Source organism: Melozone crissalis, unplaced genomic scaffold (assembly GCF_028551555.1).
Source record: "Melozone crissalis strain CALT ecotype California unplaced genomic scaffold, PUWL_Pcris_2 ptg000020l_1, whole genome shotgun sequence".
Taxonomy (NCBI): Eukaryota; Metazoa; Chordata; class Aves; order Passeriformes; family Passerellidae; genus Melozone; species Melozone crissalis.
Window position 1 is genome coordinate 576332 of NW_026535798.1, and position 18550 is coordinate 594881.

The 18550-nt window shown below is 48.5% G+C and overlaps 1 protein-coding gene across 1 annotated transcript in view; it reads left to right on the forward strand.

Annotated features, from left to right (window-relative positions):
* LOC128937656 (CUB and sushi domain-containing protein 2-like) overlaps nucleotides 1-18550 on the forward strand; it is a 142554-nt gene that overhangs the window by 96473 nt on the left and 27531 nt on the right. The window contains exons 33-46 of the mRNA XM_054277450.1: nucleotides 1641-1745; nucleotides 4771-4889; nucleotides 6014-6083; nucleotides 7957-8073; nucleotides 9169-9378; nucleotides 10189-10377; nucleotides 11745-11922; nucleotides 12512-12657; nucleotides 13621-13701; nucleotides 13789-13902; nucleotides 14527-14715; nucleotides 15449-15595; nucleotides 16222-16410; nucleotides 17747-17932. Coding sequence (XP_054133425.1) covers nucleotides 1641-1745; nucleotides 4771-4889; nucleotides 6014-6083; nucleotides 7957-8073; nucleotides 9169-9378; nucleotides 10189-10377; nucleotides 11745-11922; nucleotides 12512-12657; nucleotides 13621-13701; nucleotides 13789-13902; nucleotides 14527-14715; nucleotides 15449-15595; nucleotides 16222-16410; nucleotides 17747-17932 — 2040 coding nt within the window. The remainder of the gene's footprint in view (nucleotides 1-1640; nucleotides 1746-4770; nucleotides 4890-6013; nucleotides 6084-7956; nucleotides 8074-9168; nucleotides 9379-10188; nucleotides 10378-11744; nucleotides 11923-12511; nucleotides 12658-13620; nucleotides 13702-13788; nucleotides 13903-14526; nucleotides 14716-15448; nucleotides 15596-16221; nucleotides 16411-17746; nucleotides 17933-18550) is intronic.

Genomic DNA, 18550 nt, shown 5'->3' on the forward strand with positions numbered 1-18550 from the left:
TCTGTTGGGTTGGGAATTACAATTCCAATTTCTACCTGTGGGAAGGGTTGAGAGGGAGCCTTAAACACAAAACCAGTGGAGTTTTATTCCTGGAAATGGGAATTCCCTCAGCTCTGCTGGGATGTGAGGCCACCACACCTGGCAAGGTGACCTGACCTTGATGTCCCCCAGAAAGGGTGAAAGGCTACAAAACAAACTCTTATTTTTCCTTGGAATTTTTGTATTTCCTTTGGAATCCTTGTGTTTTTCTTTGAATTGTGGCTTTTAGCAGAGCAGGCTCCAGGAGCTTTGAGAGCCTTTCAAATTCAGCACCACTGGCAGAACAATGGCCCAAAACCTCATTTATTTAACAAATGTGCCCAAAATGCCCTGAGCTAGGCAGGAGAAGGGTCTGGGATGGAGCTGCCTTGTCCTGCTGCTGCAGCAGCTTCCAGGGGATGAAGGAATCCCGAATTTTCCCAAATTTTCCCGAATTTTCCCAGACCTGCGCTCCACCCACGCTGTTTCCCATCCCTTGGTGCTTTTTGTCTGTCGGTGGCCAAGCTCCAGGGGCTGAAATCCAGGAAAGGATTTCAGGAAAGGCCCTGGGTATTTCTCAATTGGCCTCGTTAGAAAGAACCTGATCAAAACCAAGAGGAGCTCATTAAGTTGGAAGGACTTTGTGTTGTCAGGAAATCTCTGAGGAGGGGGAGAGAGATCCTCTCTGTGAAAAATGCCCATCAGTTGTTTTTAACATTTTAAAAGTTTAATAGTAAATGTATCATTAAATATTAAAATAATATTTTATATAATTATTTTTCTAATATATTTTATCTATTATAATAAAATATATTGTCTATAATATATAGTATATAATATATGATATATAATATATGATATATAATGTATAATATATTAATATAAAATAGTAATATATTATTATATAATACATATGTTATATATTATACATAATATTATATTATATATTAATAATGTGTATTAATATATAATATTATTATTTAAAGTTTTATTTTACAGATAATAAAAATAGTAACGAAATGGTTATAAAAATAGTAATATAATTAGAGTAATAAAAGTGTTGGACAATTTGGATTAGGACAATATGAGACAATAAAAACAAAGAGTTATGAACAGTCTGGGTATCTTTTCTGGGCAAAATAAGCCCGAAAAAAGGACCCACATTAACAGAGGATTAACCCTTAAAAACAATAACCTGTTGCATATTCATACATCTCATCCATGATGCATAAATTCCGTTCAAACACAGGATTCTGTGTGGTCAGTGCCAACTTCTTCCTCTGAATCCTGACGGCACCTTCATGGCTGAGCAGTCAGGAAGAATTTGATTTCTTCTGATAATGGACCAATAAATTATTTTTCTCTGAAATATTGAGGTGTCCTGTGGCTGCTATCTCATTGCAAGTCCTTTCTTTAAAAAAATATCTTACATAGCTTAGTTTCTATTTTAACATTTTGTTATAACCTAAAACTATATTTAGCACACTACTGAAGAGAATTAATCCAGCATCACTTTCCAACACAACCCATATACCATCCATTTGAATATTTGCCAAAAGCCAGTCATCAAACAGGCATTTCTCACACTCTCCCCTGCCTTTGTGCTCCCCTTGTTTTGCCAGGAACCACGGTGCCTGCTCTGCTCAACAGCACTTCAAACCAGCTCTATCTGCATTTCTATTCCGACATCAGCGTCTCTGCCGCCGGCTTTCACCTGGAATACAAAAGTAAGAGCAGCTCCAGCCTTGATCCCGCAGCTCCTGCGCGATGGGGAGGTGCCTGCAGGGCTGGGGAAATGGGGGAAGGAGCTGCTGTGGCTCCCTGCTCTCAAGGAGGGAGTGATAAATAGAGGAAAGATGGAGCAGAGGGGTGGGATGAGCCTGGTGGCAGTTTTTTGTGGCACAAAGGGTTAAAAAATCCGTGGGTGCAAGGCTGGGATCTGGGTTTGGGAAGTGCTGCTTGCCAGGGACTTCCAGCTCTTGGCATTCCCTGCTGGAACCAGCAGGTCTGGATATGTCCTCATCCCAAAAATCCTGGCTGGAAGAGTCCTCAGAGGTCATCCCCTGAGGAAAGCAGGGTCAGAATGGAGATAAAACTGAATTTGAGCATTTTGATGGAGCTTGAGCTTGGAAAAACTGCAGGATTTGCACAAAGAGCCTGGGCAGGCTCTGCTCACAGCTGAGAGCTGAACCCCATGTTATCACTGTTATCAGTGTTATCAGGGGGGGTTTCTGCAGTGTTTTAGTGGGTGCTGGGGATGTTCCCCTCCCTCCCCTGCTGGATGTGCTCCTGTTCCCACAGCCCAGCACCCTGAGCTGCCCTGGGCACATTGCTGGATCCAGGAATTCCTGTGCTGTGTGCTCAGAGCCCCGCACAGGAGCATTCCCAAGGTGGTTGATCCATCCTCCTTGTCCAAGGGCACCTCTGGAAGCTCTGAGGTGGTGTGGGCACCCCTCCTTTTCAAAAACACCTTAAAAACATCTTTAATGTCCCCTCCAACCCAAATTCTGTGGTGGTGTGGAGCACTTGAGTGGGTTCCTGGTTAGGGATGATCCCAACTCTTCCTGGAATGGCAGCACTTTGCTCCCAGCAAGGCTCATGCCAGTTTTTTTTTGGGAATACAGACCCCAGCACGTGGCTAAATGTGTGATCCTAGCCAGGATCCTTTCGAAAAGAAATCCCCAGTGGTGAGAGAACAAACCTGAGTGAGGCAGGGAAGAGAATCCTTTGGGAAATGGCTGTCAGGTTTGGATGGGGATGACAAAAACTCATTTTCCCCTGGGTCTGTGTTTGATTCCTGATGTCTGATCAGGAGAGGTGGAGGTGCCTGTTATTTTGGATAATACTGGCAGAGAATCCTGGAATATCCTGAGCTGGAAGGATCCACCAGCATCATCCAGTCCAACCCTGGCCCTGCACAGGCATCCCAGCAATCCCACCCTGTCCAAACACTCCTGGAGCTCTTGGGATTGTTCCCATTCCCTGGGGAGCCTGGGGGGAAGAACCTTTCCCTAAATCCAGCCTAAACATTTTGGGGTTATCCTGCAGAGCCAGGAATGGGATGGATGATCTGTGAAGTCCAAAACTTCCTGGAGCTTTTGGGAATGTTCCCATTCCCTGGGGAGCCTGGGGAGAAGAACATTTCCCTACATCCATCCTAAACATTTTGGGGCTGGTTATCCTGCAGAGCCAGGTGTGGGGTGGACGATCCTTGCAGGTCCCAGCTCAGGATATTCCATGATTTTTCCCAGCTCTGCTGCTGGTGAGGGTGAGCCTGGGCTTGTTTGGAGGGAGTTGGGTGATTTAGGACCCTTCCCACCCAAACCAGTGTGAGATTCCCTGCAATGGCACAGCTGGAGCTGCTTTAAAGCCAAGCAGCACTAAAACCTTCCAGGATTTGCTGCCTTTACTCACTGAAACCCTGTCCATTATTGGATCCAGCAGGATTACAGCCACCACAGGATTGGGAGAGGAAAAAATGTGCTCAGCCTGTGCTCTGGGAGCTGCAGGAATCCTCTGGCTGTGACTCTGTTTCTTCTCCAGCTCTATTCCAATCGATAAATCCTTTGAGCACCCTCCTGCAAAAATCACGGCCAGGTTTTTCATGAGCCTGGGGATTATCAGCCCTGTCTGTTTCCTTGGCTGAGGAAATTAATAGGTGTTGATTTTCAGGGCAGCTGGAAATAATGTGATTTCTGCTCTGTTTGTACAATTGGAATCTCCCAGCCCTGAGCCCTGGGTTTGGTTTTTTTTTTTTTCTGTGTTTTTTTCTGGGAGGAAGTTGGGAGAGATGAGCTCAAACAGGGGAGGAAAACTCAGGTTTCTCCCTCACTGTGGCGCTCAGGCTGAGCTCTTACCTCTGCATGCTCCAAAGCCAGGAACAATTTGGGACTGAGTGAAAGGCACTGATGTGAAGGAGAAGTTATTTAAAGCCATTTTCCCTGCTGCCTCTCTGAAGGTCAAGCAGCACATCCAGGAGCAGGGAGGGAAGCGTGACTGGGCTTTGGGAGGAGACTCAGCCTCTCCTTGCTCCTTTTCTCTTTTATTTTCCCCCTGCCTGGGGCTCTGTGGGGAGCAGGAGCCCTTGCAGGGATGCAGGAGGTTATGATGGAGAGGAGCTGCAGGATTCATTTTATATCCCTGGGATGTGCAGAGGGGAGATGGGGGAAGGAGAGGGGAGATGGATGGAGAGGAGAAAATGTGGGAAATGGAGAGAAAAAAATGTGGGAAAAGGAGAGAGATGTGGGTTATAGAAAGAAAAGAAGGAAAGGAAAGGAAAGGAAAGGAAAGGAAAGGAAAGGAAAGGAAAGGAAAGGAAAGGAAAGGAAAGGAAAGGAAAGGAAAATGAGAGGGAAAGAGAAGGAATAGGAAAGGAGAAACAAAAGGAAAGGGGGAAAGGAAGGGAAGGGAAGGGAAGGGAAGGGAAGGGAAGGGAAGGGAAGGGAAGGGAAGGGAAGGGAAGGGAAGGGAAGGGAAGGGAAGGGAAGGGAAGGGAAGGGGAGCCCATTACTCCTCACGAGGTGTCACAGGTTGTTAGTTGGGTTTGCAGCAGGACATTCCCAGCTGGAAATGTGGAGATGGAAATGGGCTGTCCCTGGAGAATCCATAATAAACAGAATTTCCCCACCCAGAGTCTGTGGTGGTGGATGGCAAACAGGAGCGGGATAGAACACAAAGCGTGTTCCCATCCCTGCAGGCCCCAGCCCAGCCCCAGCCCCACTCCCTGAGCTCCCACCTCCCTTCTCCCCACAGCCGTGGGTCTCTCCAGCTGCCCGGAGCCCGCGGTTCCCGGCAATGGGCTGAAGATCGGCGAGCGCTACCTGGTGAACGACGTGGTGTCCTTCCAGTGCGAGCCGGGCTACGCCCTGCAGGTACAGCCCCAGCCCCAGCTCCCTGCTTCTCCAGACCTGCACTGCCTCAGGGCGGGACTCTGAACTCCTTATAAAGTGTTTTAGCAAGGTCTCCTCACAGCTCAGTCCCACAAACAATCCTTTTCCTCTCCTCAAGCACACAGAACAATCCTTTTCCTCTCCTCAGTCCCAGAGAACGATCAATTTCCAGCCCCAGAACCAAGGACACCTCTGCAGCTTCAGCCCCAAAAAGTGCAAACAGCAGGGAATGGAGGGGAGCAAACTGGGAGGGTGGGACTGCATCACCTGCAGCTGGAATTGGACAGTTAACCCCATATGGAAGTGGACCAAAATTTATAAAAGTGTGAAATTTTGTGACTCAGGGTCCACCTTGGATCCAACCTGGGTCCATCTCCAGCCTTGTGCTGCCCAAGGTGTCTCCTGTAAAAACCTTCTAATAAATCCCTCCTTTATTCCTGTAACTCTGTTCCAGGTCCTTGAGCATCACCAGAAGGATTCCTGCTTTTCTGGGTTCCCTATATTCTTTACACATCTATTTCTAGCTCTGTTGTTATATTTGTGGTCAGTCCCAGTATTTTTCCCTGCCTTTTCCCAAGGCAGAAAGACAAAACACATTCCAGAGCTCCAAGCTGGGGGTCCCAGGTTCCTGTTCTTCCTTGGCTCTTCCAAGATTGAAACCAGCTCTTGGAGACACAAAGTTTAGTCCCTGTCTGTGGGAGAGGATTCAGAGGTGGTTGAATTACCTCACTATTTATGATTATTTTTGTCAATTATGCTAATTTGCTAAATTTGTACAACTGTATTCACTCCCCCCTTAGAGGAATGGGCATTTTATGGACATTTTTCCATATCTTCCTCCAATAAAGACCAGCCTTTAGATGACCTCCTACACTATTATTATCTCCAAAGATAATCCCCAAGTGTGAAAGATAATCTCCAAATCCAGTTGTTTAATTCCTACATTCTTTAAGGCATCACTTTTCTGGTACCCCAGATGCAACAGGCATCTCCCTCTGGATCAGATCCATCTTGCAGGGAATTTTTTCCTTCCAGGACACGGAGGGGCTCTCCCCTTTGTTTTCCATCCACCTCCCAAACCCCTGTTTTGTTTTCCATCCCTGCAGGGCCACTCTCACATCTCCTGCATGCCGGGCACGGTGCGCCGCTGGAATTACCCTCCACCCCTCTGCATTGGTAAGGAATCAACTTCTTTCTACCTGGCTGATATTTATAACACTTCCCTAAAATAAAACAAGGCTAAAGAGCTGATTTAGAGAAATTTCAGGTTGGTTTTGCAAGTGTGAGGAAACATTGGGTTGCCAGGGAAATTGTGCCTGAGAAGTCCCCGTGGGCTGCCTGGAGTGCTTTGTTTTGGATGTTACAGATGTGGCTCTAGCACAAAATGTGAAACACAGAATTATCCCCCATTCAGAAGGGAAACCCTCCAATTTCCTCATGCTGGAAGCAGGTTGGTTTTATGGCTGGAGGATTTTTTTCCATCTGAAGCGTGGTTTATTTCTGTGGGATGTGTCTGATACCACCAAAGCTGCTCCTTTCACCGGGGTCTGGTCTCTCCCAGGATCCCAACTTGCTATGGCCACTCTGCTGTCCACAGGTCACTTGTCCAGGTCACTGTTTGCCCTCAGATCTGTTCAGATGTTCAGGCCTGGACATTCCATTTTCCCTGTGGAAGAGGCCTGGAGGTGAATGGAACTTGCAGGAGGTTTTTAAAAATTATTTTCAGTCATTTGCTTTTAGCAAATGTAGATGTTTAATATTCATATTGCACATTTTGCAGCTCTGAGAGAGACATTTATGCATTTAATAGCTTTAGTTAACAGTTATTTTGGGCTCCTGCTGTTCCAGCTTACATCATTTGGCTTTAAAGTAATTATAAGAGCCAACAGTTCTTTTATCTGATGATCTGCAGGCCAGGAATAAATGGAGAGATATTTCCAGGAGAATGACTGAGCTAAAGGGCCCGTTTCCCTGGAGCTGCTCTGAATGGAAGCAGAAGTCCTTGGGCTCAGCTGGGAGATCCCAGCATGGAGGAGGATCCCAAAAGCTGCCAAACCACAAGTTTTGTTCTTTGAATCAGCACCAGCCTCCCAACCCAGCAGAATTTTGGCTATGCCTGTATTTTCCCCTCCTTGGGAAAGGCCAGGCTGCTGCAGAGAGGCAGAAAAACATCTGGAGCCACTCCTGGAGGAGTGAATGTCACCTTTGTGGGTGTGACAGTGCTGGGGCTCTGCCCTGTGCCCACCAGAGCCCCTGCTCCAAGCACAGTTTGATTTTCTGCTGGCCTGCTTCCTCCAGCTGCTGGGCACCTAAATAATTCAGCAGCAGTTCTATTAAAGAGCCATTAGGAGGGAAAAGAAAGAGAAATCTTCTGGGAGAAACCTTGTTAGGAGCAGGTCTGGGCTAATGAGATATTGGACAAAGAGCCTGTGCCTGGCTGTCACAGCGAGTTAGAGAACACCTGGCTGGATTCAGCTGGGTGCTGCTGCTGGGACCACGTGGAGGTCATCCAGATAAGTGTGAGGAGGTGCTGTCAGTGCTTCAATTTCATGTGGTGCCTTTTGTAAACATATTTTTGTGCTGCCGTGGCTGGCAGTGGGCTGCAGGCAGCGAGCAAACACTCCGTGCTGGGTTTATCAGTGACAGACTGCCCAGAGATTGGCAGGGGAATGGAGAGGCTGTAACTGGGGTCAGAATAGCATCACTCAGCTTCTTCACAGTCATTCTTTGAGCTGGTGAAGGTGTCAAGAAGTGCTGGTGCCTGGTTTGGTGCAATGTCTGTGGGCAGAGCAGGTGTCCATCCCCTCTGTCACTGCTCACATCTGGCTTTCCATTTCTGGTGGCCCAAACTGGATCCCTGGGCTCAGTCTTCATCTCCTAAGGGCAGGAGAAAGGCACATCCATTCCTGATGTGGCCCTGGAAACTTGGTGCTGGTTCCTTTTTCTCAGCTGAGTCTTTAATTCCTTCATTTCCCATGGCCCTCACCCAGACAAGCCCCTCAGGGATCCTGTGACTGGATCCTGACCATGAACCCTGTTGTTCTTCCAGCCCAGTGTGGAGGAACAGCAGAAGAGATGGAAGGAGTGCTCCTGAGCCCAGGATTCCCGGGAAATTACCCCAGCAACCTGGACTGCACGTGGAGGATCCTGCTGCCTGTGGGGTTTGGTGAGAGAGATGGGTTTGGGTCGGTGCCATCGCAGAAGAGGGGGTGAAAAATCAGAGAATCCCTGACTGGTTTGGGTTGGGAAGAACCTCAAGATCATCTCATTCCACTCCCTGCCAGGGAAATTATCCCAAAGTGCTCCAAGCCCCAGCCTGGGGCACTGCCAGGGATCCAGGGGCAGCCACAGCTGCTGTGGGCACCCTAAACCAGGACTTCCCCACCTTCCCAGGGAGGAATTCCTTCCTAAGCTCCACTCCAAAGCTCCTCTGTGTCAGTTTGAGGGTTTGCCCTGTGTCCCCAGGGCAGTTAAAGTCCTGCTGAGTGCCCAGGGTGTCCTGGGCTGTGCAGGTGGGCAGTGATGGGGTTGGAGCTGGGATTGGTATTGGGATTAAAACAAGGGTTAGAGCTGGGGTTGGAGCTGATGTTGCGGTTGGGGTTGGAGCTGGGATTGGAACTGGGAATGGTGTTGGGATTGAAACCAGGGTTAGAGCTGGGGTTGGTGCTGATGTTGGGGTTGGAACTGAGTTTAAAGCTGGGGTTGGGACCAGGGTTGGTACTGCTGTTGGAGCTGGGGTTAGTAATGATGTTGATGCTGGTGTTGGAGCTGGGTTTGGTATTGGGATTGGAGCTGGGGTTGGTGCTGACTTTTGGGTTGAGATTGGAACTGGGTTTGGTATTGGGATTGGAGCCATGGTTGGTGCTGATCTTGCATTTGGTGCTGCTGTTAGAGCTGAGGTTAGTGCTGGGGTTGGTGCTGGGGTTGGAGCTGGGGTTGGTATTGAGATTGAAGCTGGGGTTGATGCTGATGTTTTGGTTGGTGCTGCTGTTGGAGCTGGCTTAAAGCTGGGGTTGGAGCTGGGTTTGGTATTGGGATTGGAGCTGGGGTTGATGCTGGTGTTGGGGTTGGTTCTGCTATTGGAGCTGGGGTTGGTGCTGATATTGGGGTTGGTGCTGGTCTTGGAGTTGGAGTTAGTCTGATGTTGGAGCTGGGTTTGGTATTGGGATTGGAGCTGGGATTAGTGCTGCTGTTGGAGCTGGTGCCGGTGCAAAACCTCAGCTGCAATTTTAGAGCCCAACTCCTCCTTCCCCCTCTGCAGGTGCCCACATCCAGTTCCTGAACTTCTCCACGGAGCCCAACCACGACTTTGTGGAGATCCGGAACGGGCCCTACGACACCAGCAGCGTCATCGGGCGCTTCAGCGGCGCCGAGCTGCCCGGCTCGCTGCTCTCCACCTCCCACGAGACCACCGTGTACTTCCACAGCGACCACTCCCAGAACAAACCCGGCTTCAAGCTGGAGTACCAGGGTGAGCAGGGACAGCCCTGCCCCGGGGGTGGCGGTTCTTGAGTTAACTCTGTGGTGGTTGAGTTAATTCTGTGGTTGTTGAGTTGACTCCATGGTTGTTGAGTTAGCTTCATGGTTGTTGAGTTAGCTCCATGGTTGTTGAGTTAATTCCATTAATTCTGTGGTTATTGAGCCCATTCCATGGTTGTTGAGTTAACTCTGTGGTTGTTGAGTTGAATTAATTTCGTGGCTGTTGAGTTGAGTTAATTCTGTGATTGTTGAGTTAACTCCGTGTTTGTTAACTCCGTGGTTGTTGATTTAATTCAGTGGTTGTTGAGTTAATTCAGTGGTTATTGAGTTAACTCCATGGTTGTTGAGTTAACTCCATGGTTGTTGAGGTAATTCCATGATTGTTGAGTTAATTCCGTTAATTCCATGGTTGTTGAATTAATTCCATGGTTGTTGAGTTAACTCCTTGGTTGCTGAGTTAACTCCGTGGTTGTTGAGTTAATTCTGTGGTTGTTGAGTTAACTCCATGCTTGTTGAGTTAACTGCATGGTTGCTGAGTTAATTCTGTGGTTATTGAGTTTATTCAGTGGCTGTTGAGTTAACTCCATGGTTGCTGAGTTAACTCTGTGGTTGCTGAGTCAACTCCATGGTTGTTGACTCCAAACCTCCCTGGGCACCCCCTTCCAACCCTTTCCATGGAGAAATTCCTCCTGAACTCCATCCTGCCCCTCCCCTGGCACAGCTTGAGACCATTTCTCCTTGCCCTGTCCCTTTTTCCCTGAGAAATAAAACACAAACACAAATTCCCATTGTGTTTCCCCAGCCTACGAGCTGCAGGAATGCCCCGACCCGGAGCCCTTTGCCAACGGCGTGGTGAGAGGAGCTGGCTACAACGTCGGCCAGTCCATCTCCTTCGAGTGCCTGCCTGGCTACCAGCTCATCGGGCACCCCGTGCTCATCTGCCAGCACGGCACCAACAGGAACTGGGACCACCCCCTGCCCAGGTGTGAAGGTACGGCCTGGGCTCACCTGGGCACCTTGGGATGCTCTGGGAGCAAAGGTGTGGCTGGGAATGAGCTCTTGGAGGGATCCACGAGGTGTTTTGGTGAACATTTGGGGTGTTTTGGCAGCTTCTGAGGGAGGTTTGAGTCTTGGGGAGTCTTGAGCACCAACAGGAACTGGGATCACTCCCTGCCCAGGTGTGAAGGTACGGCCTGGGCTCACCTGGGCACGGCGCTTCAGCTCCTTGGGATGCTCTGGGAGCAAAGACATGGCTGGGAATGGGCTCTTGGAGGGATCCATGAGGTATTTTGGTGAATATTTGGGGTGTTTTGGCAGCTTCTGATGGGGGTCTTGGGGAGTCTTGAGCACCAACAGGAACTGGGATCACCCCCTGCCCAGGTGTGAAGGTACGGCCTGGGCTCACCTGGGCATGGCACTTCAGCTCCTTGGGATGGGCTGGGATTGCTCTGGGAGCAAAGGTGTGGATGGGAATGAGCTCTTGGAAGGAAATGTGGTCTCCATGAGGTGTTTTGGTGAATATTTGGGGTGTTTCAAGGGGTTTGAGTCTTGGGGTGCGGTTGAGGAGAATCTGTGTCTCACCTTCCTGCTGGAGCTGTTATTTCTGTATGGCACAGTCCAGGGGCCTTGGAGTGATAATTCCTTGCTGCTTTATTCCCTCAACAACACCCAGCTTCCATTGATCTAGCTCTGATAAATAAAAATAATCACTGATAAAAGAGTATTGCAGCTCTGAGGACTCTGGGTGTGTCCCTGTCTGCCTCCTTCATGGGTATCTCCTGAATGATCCAGGTGGGAGATCCTCAGGAATCTTCCAAGGTGGTTTTTCTTCTGAAAGCTGTGCTCAGAGGACTCTGCAGGCTGAAGATTCACAATCCAGGCATCCAAACTCATCCAAATTCTCTTTTCCCCCCCCCCCTCATGGCTGTTTCAGCCTTTCACCCCTCGGGCTGCTGGCCGGAATTCTGTGGGATTTGCTTCCAGAAGGGTTTCAGGTGAACCTTTGAGAAGTTCAGAGCTGCTTATTGAAGATTTCCCAGCCCATTTCCCAGGAGCACTGACCTTTATGCCAGCACTGGCTCTGCAGGAGCTGTGCAAGGAGGGAGAGAGGTGATATTTGCCCTCTTGTAAGTCCTTGAACCCCAGAGAACACAAAGAGCTGAATCCTCAGCTGCTCTTTCAGTGCTTGCAGCAGAGAGGAATTATTTCAGGCAAGTTAGGACAAAATCTGGATTTTTCTGTATGCAGAATTGTTACTTTTGTACAAAAAAAAAAAAAAAAGGAATAAAAATGGGATATAAGGATGTTTTAAGGGGATATTTCCTCACTGGGTTTGTGTTTCTCTCTGCTTCCCTGCAGTGCCTTGTGGGGGCAATGTCACAGCCCAGAATGGGACGGTTTACTCTCCTGGCTTCCCCAACCAGTACCCAAATTCCCAGGATTGCACCTGGCTGCTGACAGTGCCCGTGGGATATGGGATCCACCTGAACTTCACCCTGCTGCAGACAGAGCCCTACAACGACTTCATCACTGTCTGGTGGGTGCAGGGGGTCACTCCAAGGACTCATTTTGGGAAATAATCCTGGCTTTGAAGCAGCAGCAACTGAGAATGGGACCCCTGGGATCCCCTTTGCAAGCTGGGAGCTTCTGGTGTTTTGGAGAAGAGAAGAGAAATTAAAAATTTTTTGAGCTTTCTTTCAATATGAATAAATAAAAATATTATTTATAATGATAATCTCCATTATTTATTAAGAATGGAGATTATCAGCTTCAGGTAGCCACTCTGATTAAAGGGTTTGTGACCAAAGTTTGAGCTTTTGGCACTCAAAGTCTGACCTTCAGAATATCCCCTGGTATTCTGGAGGGGATATTCAGAATCCATTATTTGCTGGGCAAACAGGGAGTGAAATTCCTTTGGGAAACAGGTCCTAATTCCTCAGTTTTTGAGGTTAAAAGTGAAATTTGTGTTTCTGATTGTCCAGCTGGGAGCCAGGAGAAGTTGTAGGGGTTTAACTGGAGCAGGGGTTGTGAAATGTGGATGCGGGAAAAGGGAAGGAAAGCCTAGGTTGGGTTCCTAGGCTTAAATCCTTGGAAAAATCAATTTTTCCTTGTGTTCCTGCCATCAGGGACGGGCCCCAGCAAACAGCCCCACAGCTGGGGGTGTTCACAGGCAACTCAGCCAAGAAATCTGCCCAGAGCTCCTCCAACCAGGTCCTGCTGAAATTCCACAGCGACGGCGCCAACGGGGGCATCTTCGCCATCTACTTCTATGGTCTGAGCTGCTGCTTCCCTTGGGGGGGGGAAATGTTGGGAATATTGGGAATAGATCTGGGAATATGCAAAAAAAATACTCTTTTATCCCGAGTTTTCCACAGTTTTTCAGCCCAGTTTTTTTTTTTAATGAGGTTTTTCAGGCTGGGTTTCCCAAGGAAGTTTTTCAGACGAGTTTTTCTCCACAAGGTTTATCAAACCAAGTTTTTTTCCAGGAAGTTTTTCAGCCCAGTTTCTTTTTCCATGAAATTTTTCAAACCAGTTTTGTTCCAGGAAGTTTTTCAGCCCACATTTTTCCCCCAAACTTTATCAAACCAAGTTTTTTCCAGGAAGTTTTTCAGTCCATTTTTTTTCCCACAAAATCTTTCCAACCAGTTTTTTCTAGGAAGTTTTTCAGCCCAGTTTTTTCCAGAAAGATTTTCAGCCCATTTATATTTTTTCCCCCACAAAATTTTTCAAACCAATTTTTTTCCAGGAAGTTTTTCAGCTCAATTTTTTTTTTTCCACTAAGTCTTTCAAACCAGTTTTTTTCTAGGAAGTTTTTAGTCCTGGAATCTCCTTGTGGAAAAGGAGGAATTTTCTGGTGGAAAGGGAGGGATTTTCTGGTGGAAAAGAAGGGTTTTCCTTGTGGGGAAAGAGCAATTTCTTTGTGGAAAGGGAGGATTTTCCTTATAGAAAAGGAGGAATTTCCTGGTGGAGAGGGAGGAATATCCTAATGGAGAGAGAGGAATTTCCTGATGGAAAGGGAGGAATTTCATTGTGGAAGGGGAGGAATTTCCTTATGGAGAGGGAGGAATTTCATTGTGGAAAGGGAGGAATTTCCTAATGGAGAGGGAGGATTTTCCTGGTGGAAAGGGAGGAATTTCCTTATAAAAAAAGGAGAATTTCCTGGTGGAAAGGGAGGAATTTCCCTGCTTCCATCAGGGCTGTGTTCATGATGTTCTGCTCCTCCCTTGCTTTCCAGCTTTCCAGCTTTTCCGCTGCCAGCCTCCCACCATGGTTCCCAATGCCGAGATCATCACAGAGAACGAGGAGTTCAACATTGGTAAAGCCTTCCCTCATCCTCCTCATCCTCATTCCAGTTTTTTAATTGCATTTCCCCCTCCCATCCCTGTTTTCCATCCCTTCCCAGGTGACATTGTCAGGTACCGCTGCCTCCCTGGCTTCACCCTCATTGGGAACGAAATCCTCACCTGCAAACTGGGCACCCACCTGCAGTTTGAGGGACCCCCACCCACCTGTGAAGGTAAAAAATCCATAAATCCCACATTTCCCTGCTCAGGGAAGGAGCTGGGGGAGGTTTGTTGGCACATTTTTCATCCTTGGGATTCATTTTCCCGTTTTTAGGAGTGTGGGATTTTTGGGAGGAGGGAGTGAGACCCTCCCTGAGCAGGAATTGGAGTTCTCATGTCCAGTTTGGGATCCCATTTTGGGATTCTTTGAGCCCCAGGGATCAAGGCAGTGGGAATGGTTTGTTGGCTTTGCTGCTTCTTGTTCCTGTGAGAAAATTGTTGGGATTTGTGGGATTTTGGGATTCTTTGAGCCCCAGGGATCAAGGCATTGGGAATGGTTTGTTGGCTGCTTTTTGCTCCTTTCTTTGAGTGTGACAGTTTTTGGGATTTGTGGGATATGGGGATTCTTTGAGCCCCAGGGATCAAAGCAGTGGGAATGGTTAGTTGGCTTTGCTGCTTTTTGCTCCTTTCCTTAAGTGTGACGATTTTTGGGATTTGGGGATTCTTTGAGCCCCAGGGATCAAGGAGTGCAGGGGTCGTGCTCTGCCTTGAGCTGGCTCATCAGGACAGACCCCTTGTGCTTCCATCCTTCCTCTGAAAAATGTTCATTCCCACTGAATGTCCATCTCCATCCCCAGTGCACTGCCCCATGAACCAGCTGATGACGGATTCCACCGGGGTGATCCTGAGCCAGAGCTTCCTGGGGAGCTACCCCCACTTCCAGACCTGCTCCTGGGTGGTGAAGGTGGAGCCAGGCTACAACATCTCCCTCACCATCGAGTACTTCCTCAGCGAGAAGCAGTTCGATGAGTTTGAAATCTTTGATGGTGAGAGATTCCCTCCCCTTTCCATCCCAAATCCTCCTGGGGTTCCATGATCCCAACCAGTCAAGGGGGAAGGAGCATTCCAGGGCCAGCTTCCCACCTGGAAACTCCTGCTTGCCTTCCAGAAAGTTCCTCACTGATTCCTGGCATAAGGAAACAGCTGCAATTTGATTTTTTGGGATGGATCTGAAGGATTTTTCCAAGGGGGAGGAGTTGGGTGTGACGGTGTTCACAGGGGTCCCAGGATGAGGGAAGAGATGAGGATCTGACTCCATGTTTCAGAAGGCTTGATTTATTATTTTATTATATATATATTATATTAAAGAATACTATACTAAGCTATACTAAAGAATACAGAAAGGATACTTACAAGCTAAAAAGATAATAATGAAAACTCGTGACTCTTTCCAGAGTCCTGACACAGCTTGGCTCTGATTGGCCAAAAAGTGAAAACAACTCACAGCAGATATCAATGAAACAATCACCTGTGGGTAAACAATCTCCAAACACATTCCAGATGAGCAAAACACAGGAGAAGCAAATAAGAAAAGAATTGTTTTCCTTTTTAAACACATTCCAATGGAGCAAAACACAGGCGAAGCAAATCAGAGAATTATTATTTTCCTTTTTCTCTGAGGCTTCTCAGCTTCCCAGGAGAAAAATCCTGGGATTTTTCAAAAAAATGTGAATGCCACACTGTGACTTGTCCCTTTTCCCTGTCCCCTGTTCCTGGCAGGTCCCTCAGGGCAGAGCCCCCTGCTGCTGTCCCTCAGTGGGAATTACTCAGCCCCTCTGACCGTCACCAGCAGCGGGAACAGCGTTTTCCTGCGCTGGTCCTCCGACCATGCCTACAACAGGAAAGGCTTCAAAATCCGCTACTCTGGTGAGTCCCAGCTGCCTCTGCCAGCAGCAGGAGCAGCTCCAGAGCCGGGAGGATCCGTGGGATTCCTGCAGAGATCCAGCTGGCAGGGCAGGAGCTGCCAAGGCAGGGAAGGGACAAAGCCGGGCACGTTCCAAGTTGGGAGGTTGGGAAAGGCAGGGTCTGTCCAGGAGAAACCTTGGAGCTTTGGCTCAGTCTCAACCAATCTGTAACAATCAGGATTGTGGGATCACAGTCAGGAGAAATTCCAGGGAGAAACCTTGGAGCTTTGGCTCATTTCCCAACCACTCCTCAGAACCAGAAGCCTGATGTGGAGAGTCATTGATGCCAGGGAATGGATATTGGGAAAGGTTTCTGGATGAGGAGGTGGCCAGGCACTGGAAAAGTCTGTCCAGGCTTTTCTCAGCAAATGAATTAAGGAATATTCAATTACCAGGAATGACTCCTTATTCCTGGAGCTGGCTGAGGCTCAGATCAGAGCCCCGTGCTCCATCCCTGCTTCGACTCCGCGTTTATCCATCGCCGATTTTTGTTTTGGGGATTTTGGGGAAGCTCGGTGTAATTCCTGGGAGTGGGAAGGGAATGACCCTGCTGCTGACTGGTTTTCTTTTCCCTGCCCTCCTTGCCAGCTCCCTACTGCAGCCTCCCCCAGCCCCCAGCCCACGGGATGATCCTGAGCCACTCCGGGCTGCGCCCCGGCAGCTCCGTGCGCTTCGGCTGCGACGCCGGCTACCGCCTGGTGGGACACAGCACCTCCACCTGCAGCCAGCACCCCCAGGGCCACTTCCACTGGAGGGAAGCCATCCCCCTGTGCCAAGGTGAGAGCAGGGACACGCTGGGATCGAGTTCTGAGAGTCCCTGGAAAAGCAGGGGGAAAAAAAAAAAATATTGGAATTGGGTAATGTTGGGAGCAGGCTCGGAGCGCTGAGGGTGATCCTCGTCTGCAGGGGTTTGGGAATAGATGGCAAAGAGGGAAAGGAATGACTGGGAGCTGGAAAAGGTTGGATTTTCCAGGTGCTTTCTGTTCCCTGGGAGAGCCATTGTATTCAGCCTGGCACCCAGCACCCCCAGGGCCACTTCCACTGGAGGGAAGCCATCCCCCTGTGCCAAAGTGAGAGCAGGGATGGGTTGGGATCAAGTTCTGAGAGTCCCTGGAAAAGCAGTGAAAAAGAATCAACATTGGAATTGGGTAATTGGGTGTTGAGAACCAGCTCGGAGCGCTGAGGGTTATCCTCGTCTGCAAGACTTTGGGAATAGATGGCAAAGAGGGAAGGGAATGACTGGGAGCTGGAAAAGAGCAGCAGGGAAAAAGTTGGATTTTCCAGGTGCTTTCTGTTCCCTGGGAGAGCCATTGGTATTCAGCCTGGCAGCCTGTCTAGACATCAGGCCTTGGAGAGGGATTGACCAGCCCTGAGCTCGCTGCAGTGACACTCCTGTCACCATCAGTGCCAACAGGGATGGAGCTGCTGACACCTCTCAGAATTCACCTGCCAGCTGCTCTGGGATCCTGCTCCATGCTGGGGCAGGAATGGGACAAAACCTGAGCCTTGCATGGCAAATGCAAATTAAGTAGAACGATAGAGAGTTTATCACGGGGTGAAAAAGTAGATTTTGGGGTTTTTAGAATGGGGGTTCAGGGGGCAAGATGGAGGAATCTGGGTGTGTCCAGCCTTTCTCCTTCTTCTTCTTGGCCTCCATCTTCTGCTGTGATGGTGGCACTTTTAGATTGGTTTAGAGTAGAAGCTCGCTGTCTAACATAGGTGATAGGCATTGGAAAGTTATTGTAAATAATGTACACATAGGTTTTAGTATAAAAAGATAACAACACTGCCCTGGGGGTGGCCAGAGTGTCTTGGACTGTCTTGCTGAGCAAACCTCGGCTGGAAAGGAGAAAGAATTTTATAGATAAGATACAATAAACAACCTTGAGAATGAGAACTGAAGAGCCCTGACTCCTTCTTCAAGCGCCAGACTGGGAAAAGAGACTTTCTAACACATCTTGGGGTCACTCTGAGCAGCTAGAGGCCCCGACAATCCTTTATGAAGGGTGGGCACTCCCAGTAGGAAAGTTCGGGATCCAGGATTGCAATTTGGGATAAAACCACCAGCTCCCTGATTTTTATTTTTTGTTTAAGATGTGTTTTCTCTTCCCAGCTCTCTCCTGTGGCATTCCCAGAGCCCCAAGGAACGGGGTTGTCTTTGGGAAGGAGTACACGGTGGGCACCAAGGCCGTGTACCAGTGCAATGAGGGATTCCAGCTGCAGCCGGGCGCCGAGCCCAGCACCGAGTGCCTGCAGGATGGAGTGTGGAGCAACGGGAACCAGCCCCCTCTGTGCCTGGGTGAGTGGGGACTGGGGCTGCCCAGACAGCAGGGAGGCCTTTGGGGCTGCCTAAGACACAGGCCAAACAAAAGTTAAAAGTATAAAGCAGTTCTATTTATTGAAGGGTTTTCAGGTACATTTAGGGCTGATGAAGCTCCCCAGGGGCTGCACCCAAAATGGACAATGGGTCATAGTTTTTCACACTTTTATAAGTTTAACCCCCAACATGCCAATGGATCAATCTCCCAATTAACTTCAGTTAACAAAGTCATTTTCACAGAAAGAGTGGTCAAATACTGGAATCATCTAGCCAGGGAGGTGGTGGAGTCACCATCCCTCAATGTGTTTAAAAAAAGACTGGATGTGGCACTTGGTGCCATGATCTAGTTGAGGTGTTAGAACATGGGTTGGACTCGATGATCTTAAAGGTCTCTTCCAACCTAGAAATTCTGTGATTCCGTGATTTACCCCAAGTTTGCTCCCCCAAACCCACTTGTGTTTCCATTTCTCAAGGCCTGAGACAATGAGGTGTCCTTGATTCCCATTTTATGATTTTAACCCCATTGCAAGGCATTTTTCTCTTTGGGTTTCAGGCAACATCACCACTTACAACATTATCCACAAAATTTTCCTTTTA